Here is a 24571-nt window from a genome sequence, read left to right on the forward strand (position 1 = left end):
GTTCTGTATTTATTTTATATTCTGACAATACTGTAAGCCTATTTTTGAAAGTTTAAGGTTTTATCATTCAAAACAATTTATAATACTGCTACTACTAATAATAATAAATATAATAAAAATAACGGTGTCTACAGTATGACTATTATCTGTGAACTGTAAATGATAGTATCACTGTCCTATCAAATATAAAAAAAAAATAACAGTCTCACATGCACACAATAGACTTCCCAACAATAATTTTTTATCATAGTTTATGTTTTAATAACATTCATGTTGTATTGTCTGTGTTTAGGTTACACAGCATTTAATGGAGTGGACTTTGAAGGGACATTTCATGTTAACACAGAAACAGATGATGATTACGCTGGATTTATATTTGGCTATCAGGACAGCTCGAGCTTCTATTCTATGATGTGGAAACAGATGGAACAAACATATTGGCAGGCAAACCCCTTCCGAGCAGTGGCTGAGCCGGGCATCCAGCTAAAGGTAAAAAGAGAAAGGAATATAAAATCTGTTTTCTGATTGAAGTCTCTAGGGGCATTTTGGAAGTCCTGAGTATTAAACGTGAGAAATAAACAGTCTGACATCTGGAAGTTGTATGTTAAAATCTGTAAAGGATTTAAGGGTTATTATTATTATTTTGTGTGTACTCATAGTAAATAAATATGTTTATTTTAATGTTCATTACTGTGTTCAAATAATGCACATATGGAGCATATTTATTCCCATGTGCCCCTTAGCTAGGTCTATCCAATCCACCTAATTACAATGAAAATATTGTTAGGCTTGAAAGGCACAGTTGACACTTTGTTTGACAAGACCTCAATTGCACCATATGTCTACGAGAAATGTTTTCCATCCATACTCTTCAACTTGGAACTTAATTGTTATTTTCTTTTCAACATATTATTTATTTTTCTAAGGACATATTTCAGTTATCCTAAGCCTGAATATAAATCACTTAATTCCATACTTTTATGTACATAAGACAGGATCAGACTGGCCATCTGTCAGTTCAGGCATGCCAGATTGGCCAGCTCCCCTAGCACAACCCTCCTTTCTGCCGACATGTGAGTTGTCTCTTAGCAATCTCCTCCTATAGTCAACTTAGCCCCAATGGACAGGATATATGCACACCTCATCAACAATAGCTTTCAATTAAATCCTCCTGTATTTAAAACTCAGTGCTCAGTATACAATGCCCCTTGCATTGTATCCTGAGCACTGAGTTTTAAAACTTGCAACCTCATGTACACTAGACAGATGCTTAACACATGAACTATTTGCTCCTGCATAGTAAGCCTAGCATTTTCAACTATATGTAAGGTAGTTGTAATTGTTAGATGAAACCACTAGAGCTAAGCAAATCTATGTAGTGTGCAGCTGAAGGCTAGTTGGAGAGGTAGCAGGGACTGACATCCTACTAGTCTGTAGCTGCAGTGGTCTAAGCTAAGAAGTACAGGTACAGTAGCTTACATATAGTTAGAATTACAGGGCTTGCTGTTTAGGAGCAATTAGCTCATGTGTTAAGTGTTTGACTGTAGTACATGATATGGTGAGTTCAATCCCACAGCATAGCATGCAGTGAGTGTTTTAAATATTTGGGAACTAAAAAAAAAATATTAACTATTCACATACATTACACTAGTACTGATGGCTCACAAATTTCATGTATGAATTTGGTATATTATGTTTGGTGTTCAATTCCCTTGCTTGGAGTGTTGTGTACGGTAGTTTAAGATTAAGTTAGTAATTCCTCTAATTAAAATATCATTACCATAGTGCAAGTATATACTACATAATTACAGATTGCTCCACAGTTAAATATCTGATCATGGTACATGTGGTCTGGTCTTTAAATCCCGTGCAGGATGAGCTCTGATGTTTGTGTTGTGATGCAGAGAATGATTTACACTTGTATGTAATTTTTGTATTTTAAGAGTATAGACTAAAAAGTAGGAGGAGTCAGCAATATAAAGGGCAGGATTCTGTATCAATTGTTAAAATGATCCACTAAAAGAAAAGGCTAGATCCCCTGGGTCAGCAGTCAGATGCTGACCCATTTCGAAGGCATGGCTGAGCAGCTCCGCTTCCCAGTTGATCTATGGAATGGATGTTGTGTTGCACATACTGGGGGAAGTTGGGACCAGCTTGAGGAGGCAGAGGAGGATGCCTGGAGTCAGATGCCATTACTAAGGTGGGTCTGTGTGCATGGGCCAATTGTGAGTCCCAGTCTGGCCCTGACATAAGACCATAAAACCACATAAGGTATGTAGTAATATATGAGAATAATAGGAGACTAGGATAAAGCTAGAGTACTTACAGTGCAGCTACATTTGCACCTACGAATTGCAAAGAGCTCAGCACAAAGGGTTAGTGTTTAAGATATTTATACATGAAAAGTAATGCAAACATTATTTACTGTTTTGCAACAGGCTATTAAGTCAACAACAGGTCCTGGTGAACAGCTCAGAAATTCCTTGTGGCACACTGGGGACTCAGTTAATCAAGTCAAACTGTTATGGAAGGATCCCAGAAATGTGGGATGGAAAGATAAGACATCGTACCGCTGGTTCCTACAACACAGACCTTCAGTGGGATACATTAGGTATGCATATTATAGCTAAACATAGAACATGTTTCTGATGTCTGATGATTACTCTGGCTTTTTAAGCACAATTTTGTGACTGTCAGAGATTACCACAGTATTTCTCCAGTAGTTTGACCATGCAAACAAATAGAAGAATAAATGGATCTGCATCCGCTCACTGTAATTTACTAAGTATCAACTTGTCATGCTGTCAGAATACACACCCATCAGCCATAACATTAAAACCACTGACAAGTGAAGTGAATAAAATAGATTATATCATTACAATGGCACCTGTCAAGGAGTGGGATAAATTAGGCAGCAAGTGAACACTCAGTTCTTGAAGTTTATGTGTAAGAATTCGAGCCAAATTATGATGGCTAAACAACTGGGTCAGAGCACTAGCTAGCACTAGTGCTATCTAGCACACTAGCACTGGTACTGTCTCTCACAGATACACTAATAAATGGATAAATCGACTCCCACCACATTACAATGTAATAATCCATTTATTTATTCTTTATAATAACGATACTGGATCAGAACCTCTATACACACCTTCCTATACCTTCTAATGTCCTGCCTATACCTTCTAATGATGACGCTAATTTGCAGTCACACCATAAAGACTTAGACGTGGAATCTGTGGTTCCAAAGCACAAGTGATATTCAGGTAAAAGTTCAGACAGTTACACGCAATTGATCAAGACACAATTTAGGCGCAAAAGGAAATTATACAGACCCAAGTACAGTATACATACGCAGGCGCTTCCGGACCCAGAGATAGGCTTCAGCAAGAGACCCCTCGTCATTCAGCATTCAGCACGAAGACTGAGAATTAGCGTTCGTGCACTCATATTTATACCCCCCCAGAATAAACAGGACAAAAGGGAAGTCTGTTGCTGATATCATTGGTTCTCAGGGGTGAAGCATCTGTTACAGCACATTTAACAGGCTGGTTCAAACAGACTCTCCCTGCCTCTAACAGCTGGGGGTCTTCCTCTTCACGCCTCCGTCAGCATCCTAACAGTTGTTTCTAAAATATACATTTTGTTGCTTGTAGGCTCTGCGATCCATAACTCGGGAATGCATGATGCGATCTCCCCACCGATAACACCGGAATACTGTGAAAAGAGTACGCATCAGTACAACTCCAAACACGACTGGTTTAGCATGTATAATACCTTAGTTATTAAATATCTTTATTTCTCAGCATTTAAACTAACTGAACCTACTTAAATCATACACTTTAAAGCTTATTGAACCTTATGTGTGAATATGTAATGTGTGGGCATCCAGGGTTTGATATGGGACGCTAGTTAACTTGGGGCAGATGCGTGCGCATAAAGCTAATAAAACAGCGGTTTCATACAAAGTCCTATGCATTCGCTAATATGCGACTAGTTAACAGCGCTATTGTATGTATTAATGTGCGTATGGGAAATGATGAAAAATGCAATCGCATGGTGCTATTAGTATTATCGCCACATGTACTAAAATGTGAGTTTACCTAAAATGGCGGTTAGGCGGCCATTCGCAAAATGGCGTCTTGTGATCTCATTTTCAACATGGCGTCTTGCGGCTATTCGCAAGATGGCGTCGCTGTGATTAAATTTTAAACTGAACTTGTCTCAGCCAATTATTGAGCTTCGACAGCCCACCCTTTGATAGCAAACAACATGCTATCACAAGGCTTACATTTACATATTAGTTGGTGTTATTATGGGATGACACAAGGTGGTTCTTTATCCATCAATAATGTGTCTCTGGGTGGGGACATAAAACTACTATTATACGCACACCGCGGATCTTGGAAGATCATGTGAAAGGTGTGGGAATGCACCAGTCTTATAATAGCAGTCTTGAAGGGGAATTGAGACTTTACATCATCTGAGGCATTCTATGAATAACATTTCAATAATACATTCTATGCATGTCTAAATATAATACATCAAACGATTGTATTTCCTAGTTCAGGGTTGTAATGCAGTTCTATATTTACCTCAGTATACATATTATCATTACTAACCACCATCATAGTTTCATTCTTTCGTTTCACTCTGTTTTTACATTTTCCATACTTCAACACAATAGGAACACACCGGACGCATATGCCAATTATTATGATGACAATCAGTATAAGGATTAAGAATTTGCCTATGCTGGCGATCACTTCCTGGACCCATTCCCCTAGACCTGAGAACCATTTCTCTGGGTTCAGCCATGACACCCATCCTTCTATCTTTTCTCCTACTTCAGCCACTGAAGCGTTATGGTTCTTGCGAAACTCCCACTTTAGCTGCAGAATTTCATCCATCTTCCGGTCTATCACCTCCTTAGGGTTCGCTGGTATCGTTGGTGACATAGATGCAACATTTTACTCCAAATTGGGTGGCTAATGTTACGCAATACCCTCCAGTAACAGCAGTTAAATAATTCAACACTAGCCTGTGTTGCACCAGTTCTTTCTTATATGCTTGCAATTCTTTCCCTGTATACCTAAATGTGTCATCGTACATCTTGGTGATATTATCTATTAATTTAGCAAGTTCCTGGATATATCTAAAATGTAATGTATCCCGAGCGATCCTAGTGGGGTCCAATGCGACCAGAACTTGAAAGCCAGTTGTCTCACTGATTAACTGAGTGGCTTTATGTATATCACCAGGTACCATATTTCTTTTGCCTCTGTGTTCATATTGTGTGTGAAGATATGGTGACGGTGTGTTTTTATGTATACCCAGCATTTCAACATGTGTGAGGGTCATAACTTCTGGGACTACTCTTCCCAGGTAACACAAACCTTCGGAACTCGGGGAGAGCCATTTATACGCTTTTCTTCCACAGATGAAATATACATTATCAGGGAGAACATAAGGAATGGTATGCATCATTATCATTAAGCACATTTCCCTTGCAAGCAATCCTATTTCTGGTTCTTCCATCTGGTACATGCAAGTTTCTGGCTGTATTATTTTAGCACAATAACCATTTGGCATCTTACCAATAATTTCCTTGGTGGAACTCAATGTATACCGATACCTAAAATGTTTCCCACCAGACTTAATGGAGCGCAGCAGATCATGGTTTATGGACTCATTATCAGCTCTTTGTGAGAAGGTCATCGTCTGATTATTCCCCGTCACTTCTCAACTCCCGGGTTTATTGGGGTTGGTTATGTTTAAACACAAAAGTGATCTATCTACTTGGAATTGATAGAGTTTGAAATGAGGTGGTTGGATGAGAGGAATTTTCCATCCAATGTTTTCCCTTTTTGTAATTCTAAAATTTCCGTGAGATTCAGCGGAAATGGCACCAACCCTACGTTATGCTGTCCCTGGGGCACATGTGAACACACCCAGCAATCAGTTTGATTTAACACTTTGCCTACCATGCTATGATAATCCTCTAGAGGATACCCACCACAGTACGGATTATATTTAGGTTGGCACCGTTGGATACAGTTCTCATCAACTAGGGACCCACAAAGCTCACAAATACAGGAATCTTCAGGCGATAACCCCCCACACCTTCCCCGAGTATCCGGAATGACAGCTCTTTTAACAATAACAGTACTAAGATTGGAAAGGCACTCCCCTGATTGGCATTGCACTCCTCCTGATTCCACTCCATCAGCACTGCCATCAGCTCCCGTTTCCTCAATCGGTCCCCCATCACAGACACTGGATATCCCCGGACTGACCAGGATGGTGAACACTCTAAAAGAGAATATGAAAATGAACACAGCAGGCCCGTCCATTATCACAACAAGACCTGCAAATTTCTCTCAGTTCAGGTATCTTACTACGACCTTTTCAATCCTCCCGGAACAAGCTCGCGAGCGACAGATCCACGCTATCAGCTTTGTCTCTGACTTGTTTCTCCACTGGTTGATTGACCTTTTTGCAGTGAGTGGAATGGACCCAGGTATCTCTCTCGGCCACCTTCAAAGATGTAGTACTCATCAGCAGCACCTGGTACGGACCTTCCCACCGATCAGTCAAACAACCTGAACGCAAGAAATTTCTGATCATTACATATTCTCCTGGTTGAACATCATGACAGTTCGTTTCAGGCATATTATTAGACAACAATTTCAGTTTCTGCTGCTGTTGCTTTAACTGCTTACTCATTGATATAAGATACTTCACAGTTACCTCGTTGTTACCCTTTAGATCTTCCTGGGGACTTATAATCAAATGAGGTTGTCTACCGAACAATATTTCAAATGGGGACAGATTCAGAGGAGGTCTAGGAGTGGTCCTTATGCTATGTAGGACCAAAGGTAAAGCTTCTGGCCATCCTAATCCAGTCTCTGCCATGATTTTACTTAGCTTATTTTAAATAGTCCCGTTCATCCTCTCTACTTTGGCACTGGCTTGCGGTCGGTAGGGGGTGTGAAGTCGGCTATTAATACCCATCAGCTTACACATATTTTGAAAAACATCACCTGTGAAATGGGTTCCCCTGTCACTCTCGATGATTTTAGGGATACCGTACCTGCATACAAATTCCTGAACTATTTTCTTAGCAGTAAACGCAGCAGTATTAGTGGCCGCTGGGTAAGCCTCAACTCAGTTAGAAAATACGTCTGTGCACACTAATACATACTTAAGGTTCCTGCAGGGTGGTAATTGGATGAAATCAATTTGTATCACCTGGAAAGGTCCATCAGTCGGTGGAATGTGGGACGGTTCGGTAGGGATCGCTTTCCCTATGTTCTTTCTCAAACAGGTCAGACAGGACATTGCTATCTTCTCTGCTTGTGAAGAAAAACCTGGTGCGCACCAGTATGCCCTCACCAACTTGCACATACCCTGTTTACCCAGATGAGTCAGACCGGTCAGACCGTGTGCTGCCTCAGCCAGGCTGGGGTAATATGCCTTGGGGGCTACTGGCTTACCATGTCCATCCCTCCAGAGCCCAGAGGACTCTTGCCCACACCCCTTGGACTTCCAAATGGATTTTTCCTGAATTGAACACAAATTTTGCATCTCAAATAATTTCAGCATATCAATAGTTTGAAATGACATAATTGTTTCAGTTGGAGGAAACATTTTTAACCCTGCTGCCCATTTTGCAGCTTCGTCAGCTCTGTTGTTGCCCAGTGACACCGGGTCATCCTCACATGTGTGGGCTTTGCATTTAATTACTGCCACTGCTTTGGGCAGTTGGATTGCTTCTAAAAGATGTTTTATGTGTCGGGAATGTGCAACTGGTGTGCCTGCTGCTGTCATAAAATTTCTCAGATGCCATAGAGCCCCAAAATCGTGCACCACCCCGAACGCGTACCTCGAGTCAGTGTAAATGTTAGCAGATTTGCCTGCTGCCAGTTCACATGCTCTAGTCAGTGCTACTAACTCTGCCACCTGGGCTGAGTGAGGAGGACCGAGAGGTTTAGCTTCTATGTTGTCTGTGTCATTTACAACAGCATAACCTGTACATAATTCACCTGTGTCTGTTTGTCTATGATAACTCCCATCCATATAAAAAGTTACATCCACATTCTCTAAAGGTGTGTCATGTATGTCAGGTCTAGCAGTAAAGGTCTGATTCAGATATGGCATACAATCGTGCATATCATTATGTCTGCCGAACTCACCTCCCGCCAGCAACTCCTCTCCTTCCACCCTTTGTACATCATGTTGTACATATGGTAAGTATGTTGCTGGATTCAGCGTACTGCAACGTTTAACTGTAATATTTGCAGGAGCGATTAAAGCTAGTTCCCATTTGGTGAACCTAGCCGAGGTGACGTGTCTGGTTTGAGCTGAGTTCAACAGAGCAGATACAGCATGGGGAGTGTAGACAATCATATCATGGCCCAATACTACGTCCTCACTTTTACTCACCAATAAAGCGGTAGCTGCTACACTTCTCAAACAGGTGGGGAGTGATCTTGCTACAGTGTCCAATTGGGCACTGTAGTATGCTACGGGCCAACTGGCATCACCATGTTTTTGTGTAAGGACACCTGCAGCACAACCATCGGCTTCCGTACAATACAAATCAAAAGGCTTTTCATAATCAGGTATTCCCAAAGCAGGAGCTCTTGTCAGACTATCCTTAAGATTGAGGAAAGCCTGTTCTGATTCCTCTGTGTGTATGACACGATCAGGCTTTGAGGAAGAGACTAATTCCTGTAAAGGTAAGGCCTAAATTGAAAAACCTGGTATCCACATTCTACAGTATCCACACATTCCCAAGAAGGTACAAAATTTGCTGTTGATTCTGTGGCAGTGTCATGTTTTGTATGGCCTGGATTCTATCTGTTGTAAGGTGTCGTAACCCCTGGGTTAGGCAATGTCCCAAATATTTTACTCTGGATTGGCACGGCTGTAGTTTGTCCTTAGCCACCTTGTGTCCTGTTTGTGAGAGATGAAGTAACAAAAGTTTAGTATCATTTAAACATGACATAAATGAGTTAGAACATAGCAATAAATCGTCCACATATTGAATTAGAACAGATCCATTGGTAGGTTGAAAAGATTGTAAACAGTCGTGCAATGCCTGGGAGAAGATACTGGGGCTGTCTATGAAAGCTTGGGGGTAATCATGTCCATGTGTATTGTAAACCTCTGTATGTAAATGCGAATAGATACTGACAGTCAGGATGGAGAGAGAGGTCAATGACAGTGAAATGGGTTGCATTTGGTGGGATTTGCATCAAAATGACAGCTGGATTCGGCACTACGGGGAATTGGCTCTCTACTACCTTATTAACACCTCTAAGGTCTTGTACCAACCTATAACCCCTCCCACCACTCTTCTTCACTGGAAAGATGGGACTGTTGGCTACACTAGCTGTATGAACTAAAATTCCCTGTTGCAATAATCGCTCAATTATTGGAAAAACCCCTAATTCTACCTCCTGCTTTAGTGGGTACTGGGGAAGTTTTGGAGCTTGCCTTCCGCTTTTTAAATTTACCATTACCGGGCTTACGTTTGCCATTAATCCAGTGTCCTGTCCATCTTTAGTCCAAAGGGAATCTGGAATTAGGGACAACATTTCATCTACTTGTGATGGAGTTTCATTTAAAACGACAGAGTGATACATTATCCTTTGAGGAGTGTCTAACATATCCCGCACCTCGTATACCATTCTCTCTGGGATATCTAAAAATACTCCATCAGGGGTGCAATGTATAACACATCCCATTTTACATAACAAGTCTCTGCCCAGTAGGTTAGTAGGAGCCGCAGCAGCCAGGAGAAAAGAATGTCTGGTATGCAAGTCTGGTGGACTTGGTTAAAAGATAATGTTCCACTTTACCTGTTACACCCATTGTTGGTACTGTCTCATTGGTCACGTGCAAACTAATGGGAGATTTTATCACCGACCTGGTCGCCCCTGTGTCTACAAGAAAAGGATATTCAGTACCAGCTACATCAACCATCATGACCGGTTCTTCCCTAGTACTTCCCGTTAACCTGACCATCTGTAGACTACAGGTATGACCTGACCCCTAGCGTTGGCTACCATTCTCCAATAAAGCATTTACGGCTACAATTGGAGCTGGTGCCTGCTGAACATTTGCTGGCCTCTGTGCATATCCCTTATGGGGATATCTAGGTCTTCCCTGATGTGAGATCCCTACTCCTTTTACTGTACAGTTTCTACTTAAGTGTTCTGTTTGTTTACAGTTAAAACATGTTCGTGTTTCGGGTGAAGACATGTAGTGTTGTGAGGTTTGCGCAGAGGGTAAAGGTGGTGGATATGGGTAAGGATAGGGAGGGTAAGGGTATTGTGGGGGATAAGAGGGTGGTGGATAGCCTGGGACCTGTGGTTGCATCGGGTTAGTGGGATAGAGTTGTGTTTGTTGTTGAGTGGGGTTAGTGAGAGCACATACTTGTTCAGAAGTGAGTGTGTGTGCAAGTGCAAGTGTGTCTGTTGGCTGTGGTGTTACCGTCATTCCCTCCAGAGCTTGTATACTGACAGCCATTAGTTTTTTGCTCTGGGCTTCTCTCTTTTTGGAGATGTTTTTATCATGTTCAATAGCGGTTTCTATGAGTGTATCTATTGTAAGTCCCCGCCAGCCAGGCTGTGAGGTCTGAACCCGAGTTTTTAAACTCTCTTTCAGTCCGTCCACAAGTACCGTAACTATCATTCCCCTGTGGTGAGTGCTATCTTTGATATCTTCTATCCCAGTGTACTGGGTGATAGCTTGCAGAGCCCGATCGCAGTAATCTTCTGCAGTCTCACTCTCTTTTTGTTTAATGGTGAAAATTTTGTTCCAGTTAACTACTACTGGAAAATATTTACCCAATTGAGTTACAATGCGGGAAATGTTACCTTGGTTTACTTGGTCTGTTAAGGGAACATCACCATCCAATACACAATCCGTGATAAATTTTGTCATGTCGGTATTGTGTGGCAGACAGGCCCTTAACACCACACGCCAATCTTTATTAGTGGGCTCATGTGAACTACCCAAATTTCTCAAAAATCTAAGAAATTTGGCTAATTCCTTTTTGGGATCGGGGAAATCATGTATGATGGAATTTAGTTCTGCTCTTGTCCAAGGACAATGCATTACTACTTCCCTCGTGGGCACTATACCGTTTGCGTCTGCATTTCCATTTGGAACAGTTATCGTCCGAATGGGATGCATACCGGTAGCGCTGCTACCTTTGACCTGATTACCTGGCTGGGGGTTTAGTCTGCTGCTGCTACGTATGGTATGAACAACTTCCTCTACGGGTGCATAGGGCATTAACACTTCCCTTGCTGTTACCGATGGAGATGGCGGCACCACTCGTGATTGTGGTGATGCAGCATCTATCATCTGCACAGCATGGGAAATGGCAGACATTACAATAGGCTTATCATCCGCATCATGAACATTTTCTTTATAATTGCTTAAGGGAGGGTACAAGTTGCTTGTTAAATTTTTATGGGTATTTTTGGTTACTGTACTTGCACCTCCATCCACATAAGGTGGGGGAGGTGAGAGTGAACTGCTGGCAATACTCTCCATGACGCTACCTTGTCGCACATGCGTGCCATTTTGCGGCTCGCCCGTATTGCAATTTAGCATTGCGGATGTATTTTCTGACAATGTGCTGGTGACGCTAGTTTGCGTCATTTGCACATTGTTAAGCCACGCATCCCCTTCATGCTGCCACAGTTTTAAACATTCAAAATATTTAACCTTTTTCTCTCGGGAGCGCATCAAACTGATGTGATCCTGGACATTGTCTAACACATTTTTATCGAAACTACCAATTTTGGGAAACGGTCTAACACTCTTCATCGTCATTTTAAACCATAAATCACAATACCTTATTGCATAAGTACCGTACTTGGTATGCATGATACGACGGGATGATCCGATCGGCGCCTCCATTAGCAGCACATCATTGCCTAACATCTCTACTGTTTGCGTGGCTCCCATTCTGAGACAACTCCTACGCTTTTCAATAAAGATTTAAACCGGTGAAAGACAATCAAGACACTTTCACTTACCTGTGGACGATTTAAGTCGGCGGCGCCCACACACCTGGATAAGATTTAGTAAGGCAACTTCCACACCTGGATAAGATTTGAAAAAGGCAACTTCCACACCCGGATAAGATTTAGTAAGGCAACTTCCACACCTATGAGAGTTTGTATGTCAGCTACTCTCACGCACCTCTCTACAACAAAGACAACATGTACACCTGCTACTGTGTATGGAACGGTAAAGCTGCTCACCGAGCGGCTAGACTAACCCTTGCACCTAGCCTTTAAGGATCATATGATACCCTTAACTTTGTTCAACAAATATTCGCTGTTACACACTTTTTTCCTGCGCAGAAAAATACACGTTAACCCAGATATTGGTAATAGAAAAAAATGAAAACCTCAATGGCTTTGTTCAAACACGTGGCAGCACAACCGGAAGTACGTATACGCTATTGTGCGTCCAGCCGCATACACAATAATGCGACTACCCCACAACCGTATAATGGCTTTTTAAGTGCGTACGCAAAAGTGCGTCTTTGCTATGCGCAAACCTGCGACTTAGCCGCGTACTCAGTACTGCGACACCACTTTAAACGTAAGGTTCTATCAACAGAGGAAAACAAACTTTTTCCTCTCTTGTCCCTGGATTCTAGTCAGCTCCCTTGATTCACACGGAGACGGATAGCGATTTTTCAGCACAAAGCGGTTGCAGGCAAACCCTGCATGTGGCCACTCCACCCTTTGCTGAAATATCGATGACCGTATGTACCGTGTGAGCAGGTAAGTGACTTCACTACGAGCCCCCAACTAACGATACTGGATCAGAACCTCTATACACACCTTCCTAATCCTATACCTTCTAATGTCCTGCCTATACCTTCTAATGATTACGCTAATTTGCGTACGCAGTCACACCATAAATAAAGACTTAGACGTGGAATCTGTGGTTCCAAAGCACAAGTGATATTCAGGTAAAAGTTCAGACAGTTACACGCAATTGATCAAGACACAATTTAGGCGCAAAAGGAAATTATACAGACCCAAGTACAGTATACATATGCAGGCGCTTCCGGACCCAGAGATAGGCTTCAGCAAGAGACCCCTCGTCATTCAGCATTCAGCACGAAGACTGAGAATCAGCGTTCGTGCACTCATATTTATACCCCCCCAGAATAAACAGGACAAAAGGGAAGTCTGTTGCTGATATCATTGGTTCTCAGGGGTGAAGCATCTGTTACAGCACATTTAACAGGCTGGTTCAAACAGACGCTCCCTGCCTCTAACAGCTGGGGGTCTTCCTCTTCACGCCTCGGTCAGCATCCTAACAGTTGTTTCTAAAATATACATTTTGTTGCTTGTAGGCTCTGCGATCCATAACTCGGGAATGCATGATGCGATCTCCCCACCGATAACACCGGAATACTGTGAAAAGAGTACGCATCAGTACAACTCCAAACACGACTGGTTTAGCATGTATAATACCTTAGTTATCAAATATCTTAGTTTAAATGCTGAGAAATAAACTGAACCTACTTAAATCATACACTTTAAAGCTTATTGAACCTTATGTGTGAATATGTAATGTGTGGGTATTCAGGGTTTGATATGGGACGCTAGTTAACTTGGGGCAGATGCGTGCGCATAAAGCTAATAAAACAGCGGTTTCATACAAAGTCCTATGCATTTGCTAATATGCGACTAGTTAACAGCGCTATTGTATGTATTAATGTGCATACGGTAAATGATGAAAAATGCAATCGCATGGTGCTATTAGTATTATCGCCACATGTACTAAAATGTGAGTTTACCTAAAATGGCGGTTAGGCGGCCATTCGCAAAATGGCGTCTTGCCATCTCATTTTCAACATGGCGTCTTGCGACCATTCGCAAGATGGCGTCGCTGCAATTAAATTTTAAACTGAACTTGTCTCAGCCAATTATTCAGCTTCGACAATAAGATAACATGTGACTAACCCAGTGGTTCCCAAACGCGGTCCTCAAGGCTCCCCAACAGTGCAGCTTTTAGAGATATCCATGGCTGAGCACAGGTGACTTAATTAGTACCTCAGTCAATTTGATTTAACCACCTGTACTCAACCTTGGATATCTCTAAAACCTGAACTGCTGGGGAGCCTTGAGGACTGTGTTTGGGAACCTCTGGACTAATCTGTGATTTGAAGCTGTAGCTTCAAAAACACATTGAGTTCACAGTTAGTTCCATATAGATGTATCTGGACCTGAGCAAGTTACAGTGATCAGACGTTGTGAAAAGGTTTTGTGTATTGGACCAGAGTGACTATATACTGTATATTTTACTGGGCAATAGGGCTTTATAACTATGAAATGGGGCATCCACGTTTTGTACAACGGTCCTGATAGCCGCCCCCCAAATGCCGCAGCATGTCAATCATGACGCAGCTAAGGAAGGACTGCCAGTAATCACGCAGATGTGCAGAATGGGTTCTGCGCACGCGCAGAGCCACAACAATCAGATATGTAAGTAAACCATCTGAATCAGGCCCATAATCTCTTCAATTTAACCTACGACTTGCCGTTTTTTTATTATAAGAGTTAGGGATGAGTGGTTTGGATTCGAACAGCGGGGAATTGTGTCGACCCAAGCCGCCTGACTCGGATCCCACTGCGAGGCCAAACATCATCCTCATGACGTCGGATTCTCACGAGAGTTTGCCTCTACATCACTCCCACACTCCCCACGCTGCGCTCTGCTCTGCGGATAGTGATACTCACTGGCTTTGTACAGGGATTCACAAGTGGCTGTGCTCAGGGACTCACAAGTAGCTGTGCTGGCAAAGTTACTATGTAAGGGGGCACACTGCACACTGATCTATGCTGCGTATACTCTGCTGATTAAGTGGTTGTGTCCAGAGACTCACAAGTGGCTGTGCTGGTAAAGTGACTGTATAGGGGGCACACTGCACACTTTCAAGAAAGTTAAAAGTTTAAAAAGAAAAAAAAATACATTTTTTGGTGCTGTACCCCACTGTGTATACAGGCACCGTGACTCCTTGGGCCTTAGCCCACTGTGTATACAAGCACCATGACTCCTTGGGCCATAGTCCTCTGTGTATAAAAGCACCGTAACTCCTTGGGCAGTCACTGGCAGATCCAGGCACAGTCTGTCCTTCACTATCTCTCTCCTTATGCACTGACTGAGCAGGCTGTGTGGCCTCCCCCTCAGCCCCTCCCCTTATCTTCATTCATGTTTTAATGATCGGGGCTGTGTACGTGTGTCCCCGGGGGTGTGTCAGTGACAGGCAGTCACCAGGGAGCCGAGGGAGACATCTCAGAGCCAGCTCCTCGCGCACCATGCTGCCACTTCAGGACTTCAGTGAGACATTACAGCCTCTGTCCGGCCACGCTGCTTCTTCCCCCAGACAGAAAGAGGAGGGAGGGGAAGCAGGAAGATGGCTGCTTCTGCCACCCCCGCACAGAGGTGAGGAGAGGGGGGGATGGTATCTGCTGCCCTCAGACAAAAGGGAGGAGGGGGGGCCTGGAGATGGCTGTGGGAGGGGGGAACAGGGAAATGGCTGCTGGTGCTAATAGTGGATACATAAAGAGATATATATATATATATATATATATATATATATATATATATATGGTAATAATCAATGAGGTCTATTTACTAAGGTTTAGGTCTAGAAGGAGAAGCTTCACCAGACCTGTGATGTCACAACCATGTGACTAAAGGGGGAGGGGCAAGGCTTAGAACATGGAGCCAAAAGTGTCCCCTCATGGGCGCGCGAAGCGCGCCATGCTTCGGGCACAGTGGTTTGCTTCTCTCACCACAGGTTTATATCCCCCCCTCTATGCCCACATGGATAGTAACAATGGTAGGGGTCCAGCCCTGCTGCAGCTGTCACGTGGTTGTGACATCAGAGGTCCATTCTTCAACTTGGATCTGGCAACAACCATTTACTAAGCCTTGGTTGGAGATAAAGTGGACGGAGATAAGGTCCCAACCAATCAGCTCCTGTAATTTTTCAAAACAGCCTGTGACATGGCAGTTAGGTGCTGATTGATTGGGACTTTATCTCTGGTTACTTTATCTCCATGCAAGGCTTAGTAAATAAACCCCAACGTGGCCACAAACAAAACCTGTGAAGGAGAGGGGTTGGGACCAGAAAGGGGAGGTGCCAGTACAGGAAAGAGGAGGAGTCAGAATTAATCATTAAATCGCCCCCCCCCCTAAAAACCAGTCTAGATCCGCCCCTGTGTATAAAAGCACCGTAACTCCTTGGGCCGTAGCCCTCTGTGTATAAAAGCACCGTAACTCCTTGGGCCTTAGGACCTGATTCAGACCAGCTCTCTAAGATGTGTTTGCACGCAGCCAGCCAATTGTTTGTATTCTGTGCATGCGTATGCATCGCAATGCATGAACAAGTGTGAGCGATCGGGAAGCATACACTCGCTGCGCATAGACTGCCCAGCTGAGTGACAGGAGAAGCCGTTTGTGGGTGGTTACAGGAGCTGGCCGCTAAAAACGGGAGAGTGGAGGTGCAAACACAGGCGTGCCTGAGCGTATTAACCCCGTTTCAGAGGCATGCATAATTAAGAGGCAGCGTCATAGTACACATCACTTCGCTGAAATCTACACTGAAGCACTCGCAGTGCTTGCGGTAGGGTATGGTCAATCACAAGTGCTTCGATTGCTTGCCGTACGATCGCCTGCATTGCTAAATTTGCATACGCATCTAGCAAGCGAACGCATCTAGCGAGCGGGTCTGAATCAGGTCCTTAGCCCACTGTGTATAGAAGCACCGTGACTCCTAGGGCAGTACCCCTCTGTGTATACAAGCACCGTGATTCCTAGGGCAGTACCCCTCTGTGTATACAAGCACCGTGACTCCTAGGGCAGTACCCCTCTGTGCATGAGCACAGTAACTCCTTGGGCCGTAGCACACTGTGTATACAAGTACTGTGACTCTGCTGGCCGTACCCCACTTCCCAAGGACAATTCCATCTTGCACTACCTTTAATTTCTGCCACTGCTGTGTGGCAATGTTTCATAGGTGTGGTTTAAACTGCCATGTCTGTGCCGCTGCTCTGTCGCTTAGTAAGTGCCAGTCAGCTCGCTGCAACCTTTGGCCAATAATGGTGAAAACAATATTATAAGCTGTGAGGTGGTCTAATTTGACTGTAAATGAGTGTAATTTAGTTTTATAGAGATTATTAAGACTCTAGGAACAAAAAAAAGCCCAAATTATGTGATTTTAGCCTTTTTTTTGTACATTTTTGTAAAAAATCCAAATCCAAAACCAGTCATGGCAGGTTTGGCAAATCCAATCAGAGTCAAATCCAAATCAGCAAAAATGGTCCCGCACACATCCCTAATAAGAATCTGTATGTCTCTATTTCCATAGATAGGTTAAGGATTGAAATGTGAGGGGCTGTTAGCGTTAATAAAATGTCCATAAAGAAAAATATTTTATAATGCTTAGTATTAGTCTGGATTTTCCTTATATCCAGGTTCAATCTAATTTGGCAGCTAGGGGCTCTTTATAGAGAGCAAATATTGAGGTGGACAAGGAACAAACTTTTCTAGTTCTGTTTCTATAATTGAAAAAGGATATCCTTAGTCCATTGGTTGATACTGTATATAGGCAGGGGCATATCTATAATTGGGTGCAGGGTGTGTGGGGCACACGGGCTCCTGGGTCCAGGAGGGCACCGCACACCATGCACCCATAGTATTACTTACCTCTCCGGAGTCCCACGTCGGCGCGGGGATCCGGTACTGTAAAAACTACTGGAAAATAGTCGCCACGGCCATTTTCCCGTCATTTGCGCAGTACAGGAAAATCGCCCACCGCGGCCATTTTGCCGGTGACCTGTGCATACTCTATAGACTCTGGGCACACTCTTGCAGGCAATTGTTTTACCTGCAAGACACGGCTAGTAAAAGCATTGCCCTGTAAAATATCAGGCATAAGCACAAACAGAAGTGTCAGGTTCTACAACCCAACATTTCGTAAATAAACCCCATAGCCTGCAAAAATGTGCCATAAAATCATAGGGGCAGATTGCATTAGCCATGAACTGCTGATGGTTGAACGCATATCACCCATTACAGTACAGTTGCTTTCTGCTTACGTTCTTGTGGCTCTCGCGACTAATTGGATATTCTCTATAGTGACTAATGGCAAGATTACTGAGAGAAGTTTTAGTTTGCTTATATAAGGAAACAAGTTTACAGTCCTGGTATTATCTAAAGCTCATCTTTTTTGAACAAAAGCTACTCAAGGTCATTCAGATAAATGAAATGATTGCGGAATCTGCTTGGCAGAAATGAAATAGCTGTATACAGTAGGGAAATGGGCCTATAACTGGCGCACTTAGAAGGATCCTTGTTAGTTTTATGAATTACTATTATATTGGACTGAGTATTGTCAGGGTGAAATTTCACTCTCTCAATATGTAATTAATAACCTCTCCTGAACCAAGTACAGACATGAGATTTGTATAAAGACATAGAAAAGCTGTCAGGTCTCTTAACGGCTGTTCTCTAAAATTTGGCAGTTTTATCTCCTCTTCTGTTATGTCTGCATTTAGCTTTTGGGCTGAAGCCCATTCTAGTTTTGGACACTCGCAGCTTTCTAAGTATTGCAGAATAGCAATAGTATTTAAAAGGTGAATAATATGCTATATATGGGTCACTAAGGAGAATGATATTGTTATGATATCTCAGATATTGGGAGTTGAATAGAGTACATTACCTTTTGTCTCCAATTATAAGGAGGATTGATAAACTAATTTTGCCATAAGAATGTGATATACTATACATTTCTCCCTTTCTTTGTGTGTGCAAACTGTGATTGAAATATCAGACACTATGACAAGTATCGTTTCTATGTCACAATCGGTCTACTGTGTTTCAGAATTGTTTCTGTCTATATGAATTGGCTCTGGTAAATGCATAAACTATTAGGTGTATGCAACATTGAATAATTGCTGGGTTATTGTTATCTTTAACAACCTGCTACTGTAATAAAACGCCCTATCGGCAATTGACACTATTACCTTAAGCAGTGCATAAATATCATAATAAATATAACTTAACTCTGATGAATAATGACACGGAGACAGTAAGTGGCGTTTAAACCGGTCAGCCTTTTTATTAATAAATCAGTTCTTAGAAATATGGTGGCGACTGAAAGAAACAACAGCTATCAGAGGTCAGTGACTGTTATTTCCTGATGTAGCTTTCTTCATAGCAATGACTCATCAAGTATTCTGTTTATGTAGGTTATTTATTGTAAGTTATACTTGTATTATTACAGGTAGATAAAGATAAAGACATCATCTCCTCATGGCTGTTCTCCTTTACCTTACTTTTTCCTATCTTCTTCCACTTCCTGATCACATGTCCTTCTATGCTGTAGGATCCTTAAAGGTACACTACCTCATCTTACTATTACATGACAATGCACATATAGATACTACATCTCCCCCTTCTTTTCATATAATTTTTTTTTTTAATATAAAATTTACATTCAAACACATACTGCATTTATAACATGAAACGTATAGCACCATGTTAACGGTATCTGAGCATGAACATTAACCCAATATACATGAAACTGGAAAAGTAAATTAAGAGTCACATCTGCTCAATAAGCCTAGCAGGAGATTTAATGACTCTGCCTCTTTTTGTCTGAATATGTGATCCTAAACAGACTCCATGATCGGATCACTTGATGCTGAGGATGGTAAAGGTACTGTGATGACATCCTCTTGACTTTATCCCATTTCAAGAAGATATTTCCATCTTTATCTTCTGATGGACCCATTCCTTGTCACTGTTTGATTGTCATTTCCTGCAACAATCATTGTTCCTTTCCTTTTCATTATAGTCAGTGGACTTGGGTGAAAAGCAGTCATGTCCTTGAGTACTACTTTTTGTTTCACCAGAACACAATCTCCATCTTGTAAATCAGAAACAATAGCTCTCCTTTTCTGATCTGCATACTGTTTAGCTTTTTGTATTTTTAGCAGAGTCCATCTTCCTAATCTGATGATCTTTAGACACAGGAGTTAAATGAATTTCCGGAAGTGTGGATCTGATCACTTTTCTTTGAAACATTAATGTCTGAGGTGGAACATTTGTTGTGGAGCGGGGCACTGATCGATATTGTCTGAGAAATTGATTTAAGGATTGTTGAATTGGAATTCGGGATACTTTACAAATCTTTATTTGCTTTCCAAGATTATGCATAAAACGTTCAACAAGACCACGAGCTTGTGGCCACAGGGGAGTAATTTTTTTATGTCGAATTCTAAAATGTTTCATGAATTTGCTGAAATCAGCACCTTGAAATGTTGGACCATTATCTGTCTTTATTGTTCCTGGAATTCCATAAGTAGTGAAGAATTTATCCAACGCTGGTAAGACAGATGTGGCAGATGTTGAAGATATTATTTAAAGAACAGGATATCATGAATATTCATCCACAGCTACTAATATGTATTTACCATTGGATAATGGGTCATAGAAGTCAACATCAACATTTTCCCAGACATTGGCCCTCATTCAGAGCCGCTCGTTAGCGGCAGTACGCTCGTTCCGAGCGATGTTTGCACATCTGCGCATGCGTACGGTTTTTAGTACGCATGCGCGAACCAGTCAGTGCGGCCAAAAATCGTGTGTACGCTATATAGCGAGTGCCTGCTATTTTGAGTGACAGAATGAGGCGTATGTGGGTGGTAACAGGGGAAGGTGCTTGAAAACGGGGAGTGGAGATCCGAACGCAGGCGTGCTTAAAGGTCAAAACGGGCGTATTATGGGTGTGCATAATTAATACAGCAGCGTCATTGACCACGTCACTGGGTTATTTTATAGCCAGAACTGCTCGCAAATTTGTGGTAGCAAACACCAACCACAAGAATAGCGAGCAGTTCATACGCTGGTCGATGTACTCGATTAATCTAATAAATAGCGGACATGACGTATGGTGCGAGCGGCCAGGGGGCGTTTTTAACAAATAAACGAGCGTATGTTTTGCTCGCTCATTCAGACTTAGAGGTGTGAACAGACTGCAATTTGCGAACGGATCATTTGAATAGCCACCCCTTGTTTTTGAACGAACGACCGCAAATAGCGAACGGCTCTGAATGAGGGCCATTGTCAGGTAGGTCAGTCATCCGTAATGGTTCACTGTTAGTTTGCGTAGAAAGAAGAGAGCATGTCATGCAGCTTCGGATTTCTGATTCAACATGTTGCTCCATGGATGGAAACCGTACCTTTTCATGTAAAAGTTGTTTGGTCTTTACAATTCCTAAATGACTGGCATGGGCTTTCTCAAAACAGCTGGAGTGACAATTTTGTCACCTCTGAGAATGATTGAATCATTATGCACAATTAGTTCTTGACAATGTTTATGAAGTGCTCTAAAGTCTTGTTCCTCATCAGTTGAAAACAGAAACTGCCCCAGCCGTCAATCATTGGAAATAATACAGTGTTTTACTGCTGACAATACTTTATCTGAGGAAGAAGCCTATTTGGTGCTGTCACTAGTAAGTGAATCAGGAATTGAATTGTTGATAATAAAGTTCACATACTCCTCCACTGAAGTAGACTGTGAGATGTCATAAGGCAAAGGGTGTCTAGACATGTAATCTGAAGTATTATCAGTGCCAGCTCTATGAATGATGGAGAAATTGTATCCCTGTAAACGTAAGCCCCATCGCTGTATCCTAGCAGGTTGTTTGGATTTTGGATTTCCAAAAAGTGTCACCAGTGCTTGATGATCAGTCTGGATGGTAAAGTCAATACCGTATAAATAGAGATGAAATCGTTCACAACCCCAGACTACTGTAAGAGCTTCCCTTTCTGGCTGGGAGTAGCGTTGTTCCACCTCTGTCAAACTGCGACTCGCAAATGCTACAATATCATGATCCCCATGGGTATTCACCTGAGTCAAGATAGCTCCTAACCCCACAGGACTAGCATCCACAATAAGTTCTGTTTTCCAAGCAGTGTTGTAATATGATATTGTGACACTATCCTGCAGACATCGTTTTAGGTCATCAAATGCTTGCGATTGAGAGGAAGTCCATAAGAATTTCGCATTTTTATTTGTGAGTTCCCTAAGTGGGGCTGTCAAAGCGGCGTAATTTGTAATGAATTGGGAACAATAGTTAGTCATCCCAAGAAATTACTTTACTTCACCAGCATTGGTAGGTTTCGACATTTTTGTAATAGCCTGAACTTTTTGTGGATCAGGACTCTGATGTGACCAAAAAAATTTGAGCTTCTGTTGAAGAAAGACACATTTGTCTTTATTCAGTGTTAAATTCCTGTCATGAAGACACTGAAACACTTGACGCAGAGCCGCATCATGTTCCTGGTGTGTTGCTCCAAAAAACAGAATATCATCACTGTAATTGATGGCATTTTGAACTGACTGTATGACTTGACGGTTAGAATTTTGAAATACCTCTGCTGCGGATATGATTCCAAATGATAGCCGTTAGTATCTTCGTAGCCCAACATGAGTTGAGAATGTTATTTGTCGCGACTCTTCATCAAGTTCCAGTTGATGATAGCCTTTATTTAAATCCAATTTCGAAAAGAAACATGCACATGTGAGTAGATGTATAATATCACCCATAGTTGGAGTAATATGGCGTTCTCTTTAATGGCAACATTAGGACGACGCATATCAACACATATTCTCACTGCATTTGGTTGACCTTCTTTGGGCACAACCACAATAGGTGATACCCATGGTGTTGGGCCAGATACATTTTCAATTATATCTAAGTCTTCATGAGTCTGTATTTCCTCTTCCACTTGTTTCCTTATGTTGATAGGAATGCGGCGATGTTCTTGAGCAATTGGTATAACTGAGTGATCAATGTGAAGATGAACTTGATAGTCTTTAAGTTTTCCAATGCCGTGAAAAAGATGATCATACTCCTGCAGTAAAACATCCACATCACTTCATAGTGGTTTTGATTCATGTAGGACAAGAGTGGAAATGGAAGTGTCAGGTATAACAGGGGTGTAATTGTGAGTGTGGGCAACAATTTGTATAAGACCCAATTGTGATGCAGTATCAAATCCCAAGAGATTGCCTCTTGCATATTTAGTGACAAAAAATAATGCTTTGTCAGTTTGTCATTTTTGCATGCAATAACATCAAAAGAACCCTGTAAGGGAAGGGGTCATTTATTACCATAAGTGAATATTCTTACAGATGGTGGATTCAAAATCACCTTGCCATGTAGCTTCTTAAAACTGATAGCATCAATTAGATTGCGGTGCATCTGTAAATCTATTAGAAATTCAACAGAAGTGTTGTCTAGGGTGATGTCAGTTTTTGGACTGACCTTGTTTTTGTCCACTTGATGAATCATGTAGATAAAACCATCTGGCATATTATCACTGTCAGATGATTCTGCAGTTGGAGACTATGTAGAATCCACACAATGTAGAATCTTTTTCCTGGATTTAATCTGCTGTGAAATTGTTTTGGGTGTAGATTTGGTTTCCTTGGATTTGCAAACAGAGGAAAAGTGATTCCGTTTTCCACATGCAGGGCAATTTTACCAGTGGCAGTACAGTCTCCTGAATGTGGACAGGAGCGTCCATACCTGTAACATGATCTAGATTTACTCGACTCCATATAGCCACTTGTGTCAGTATGTAATTTATTGCACACTTCCAGCTGGTTCATGTCCCTCTCCATGTCCTTAGCATGTGTTTCTGAAAGTTCAAAACTTCTAGCATATTGCTGCTGCTCTGACAGCGTAATTTCAGATTTAAGAGCACGTCTGCGCAACTTTCCACATGTGCCAAATGCAATTAGCTGCTGCTTAATTTCATCTTCAACATCATGGAACTGACATGTTCTGGCAAGAATCCTTAGTCTAGTAATATAGGCATCAACAGATTCAGTTTGCAGTTGCATAGCTGTCCTGAACATATATTTGGAATGTGATAGGCTGCATTTTGGAGCAAAATAGGCAGTCAAAGAGTCCCTGCATTTGATATAGTCACTGGTGTCTGCCTCTGGCATAGTATCATAAAGTTCATAAATCTTAGGGCCAGCACTGATAACAAGCATGCTTTTCTTTTTGCTGTCAGTAGTTACCCCCATAGCTTCAATAAAATGATCAAACCTTGCAAGCCACTGTCTCCATAATTCTGCAGCATTAGGAGCATCAACATGCAGAAACTGAGGAATTAATGCTAGCATGTCAGCCATGGTGACTGGGAGTAAGGTAGCTGAGTGTGAGTAATGAAAAGTTTATCCTCATCGCCAGTTGTTATATCCTGATGTAGCTTTCTTCATAGCAATGACTCATCAAGTATTCTGTTTATGTAGGTTATTTATTGTAAGTAATACTTGCATTATTACAGGTAGATAAAGACATCATCTCCTCATGGCTGTTCTCCTTTACCTTACTTTTTCCTATCGGTTAGGTCTAGACTATAGAGGGCTGATGGCCCTGTGACGTCACACCCACGTGACTCGGCCTGAAAGGGGGAGTGGCGGGGATGGTAA

The 24571-nt window shown here is 42.0% G+C and overlaps 1 protein-coding gene and 1 pseudogene across 1 annotated transcript in view; one reads left to right on the top strand and one right to left on the bottom strand.

Moving 5' to 3' along the window:
• Positions 1 to 24571, top strand: part of COMP (cartilage oligomeric matrix protein) — a 152250-nt gene that overhangs the window by 116417 nt on the left and 11262 nt on the right. Inside the window, exons 16-17 of the mRNA XM_088469009.1 lie at positions 293 to 489; positions 2439 to 2611. Coding sequence (XP_088325135.1) covers positions 293 to 489; positions 2439 to 2611 — 370 coding nt within the window. The remainder of the gene's footprint in view (positions 1 to 292; positions 490 to 2438; positions 2612 to 24571) is intronic.
• Positions 19833 to 24228, bottom strand: LOC148529078 (uncharacterized; annotated as a pseudogene).

The sequence above is a fragment of the Taudactylus pleione genome, unplaced genomic scaffold (genome assembly GCF_031769625.1).
Source record: "Taudactylus pleione unplaced genomic scaffold, aTauple2 ptg000087l, whole genome shotgun sequence".
Classification (NCBI taxonomy): domain Eukaryota; kingdom Metazoa; phylum Chordata; class Amphibia; order Anura; family Myobatrachidae; genus Taudactylus; species Taudactylus pleione.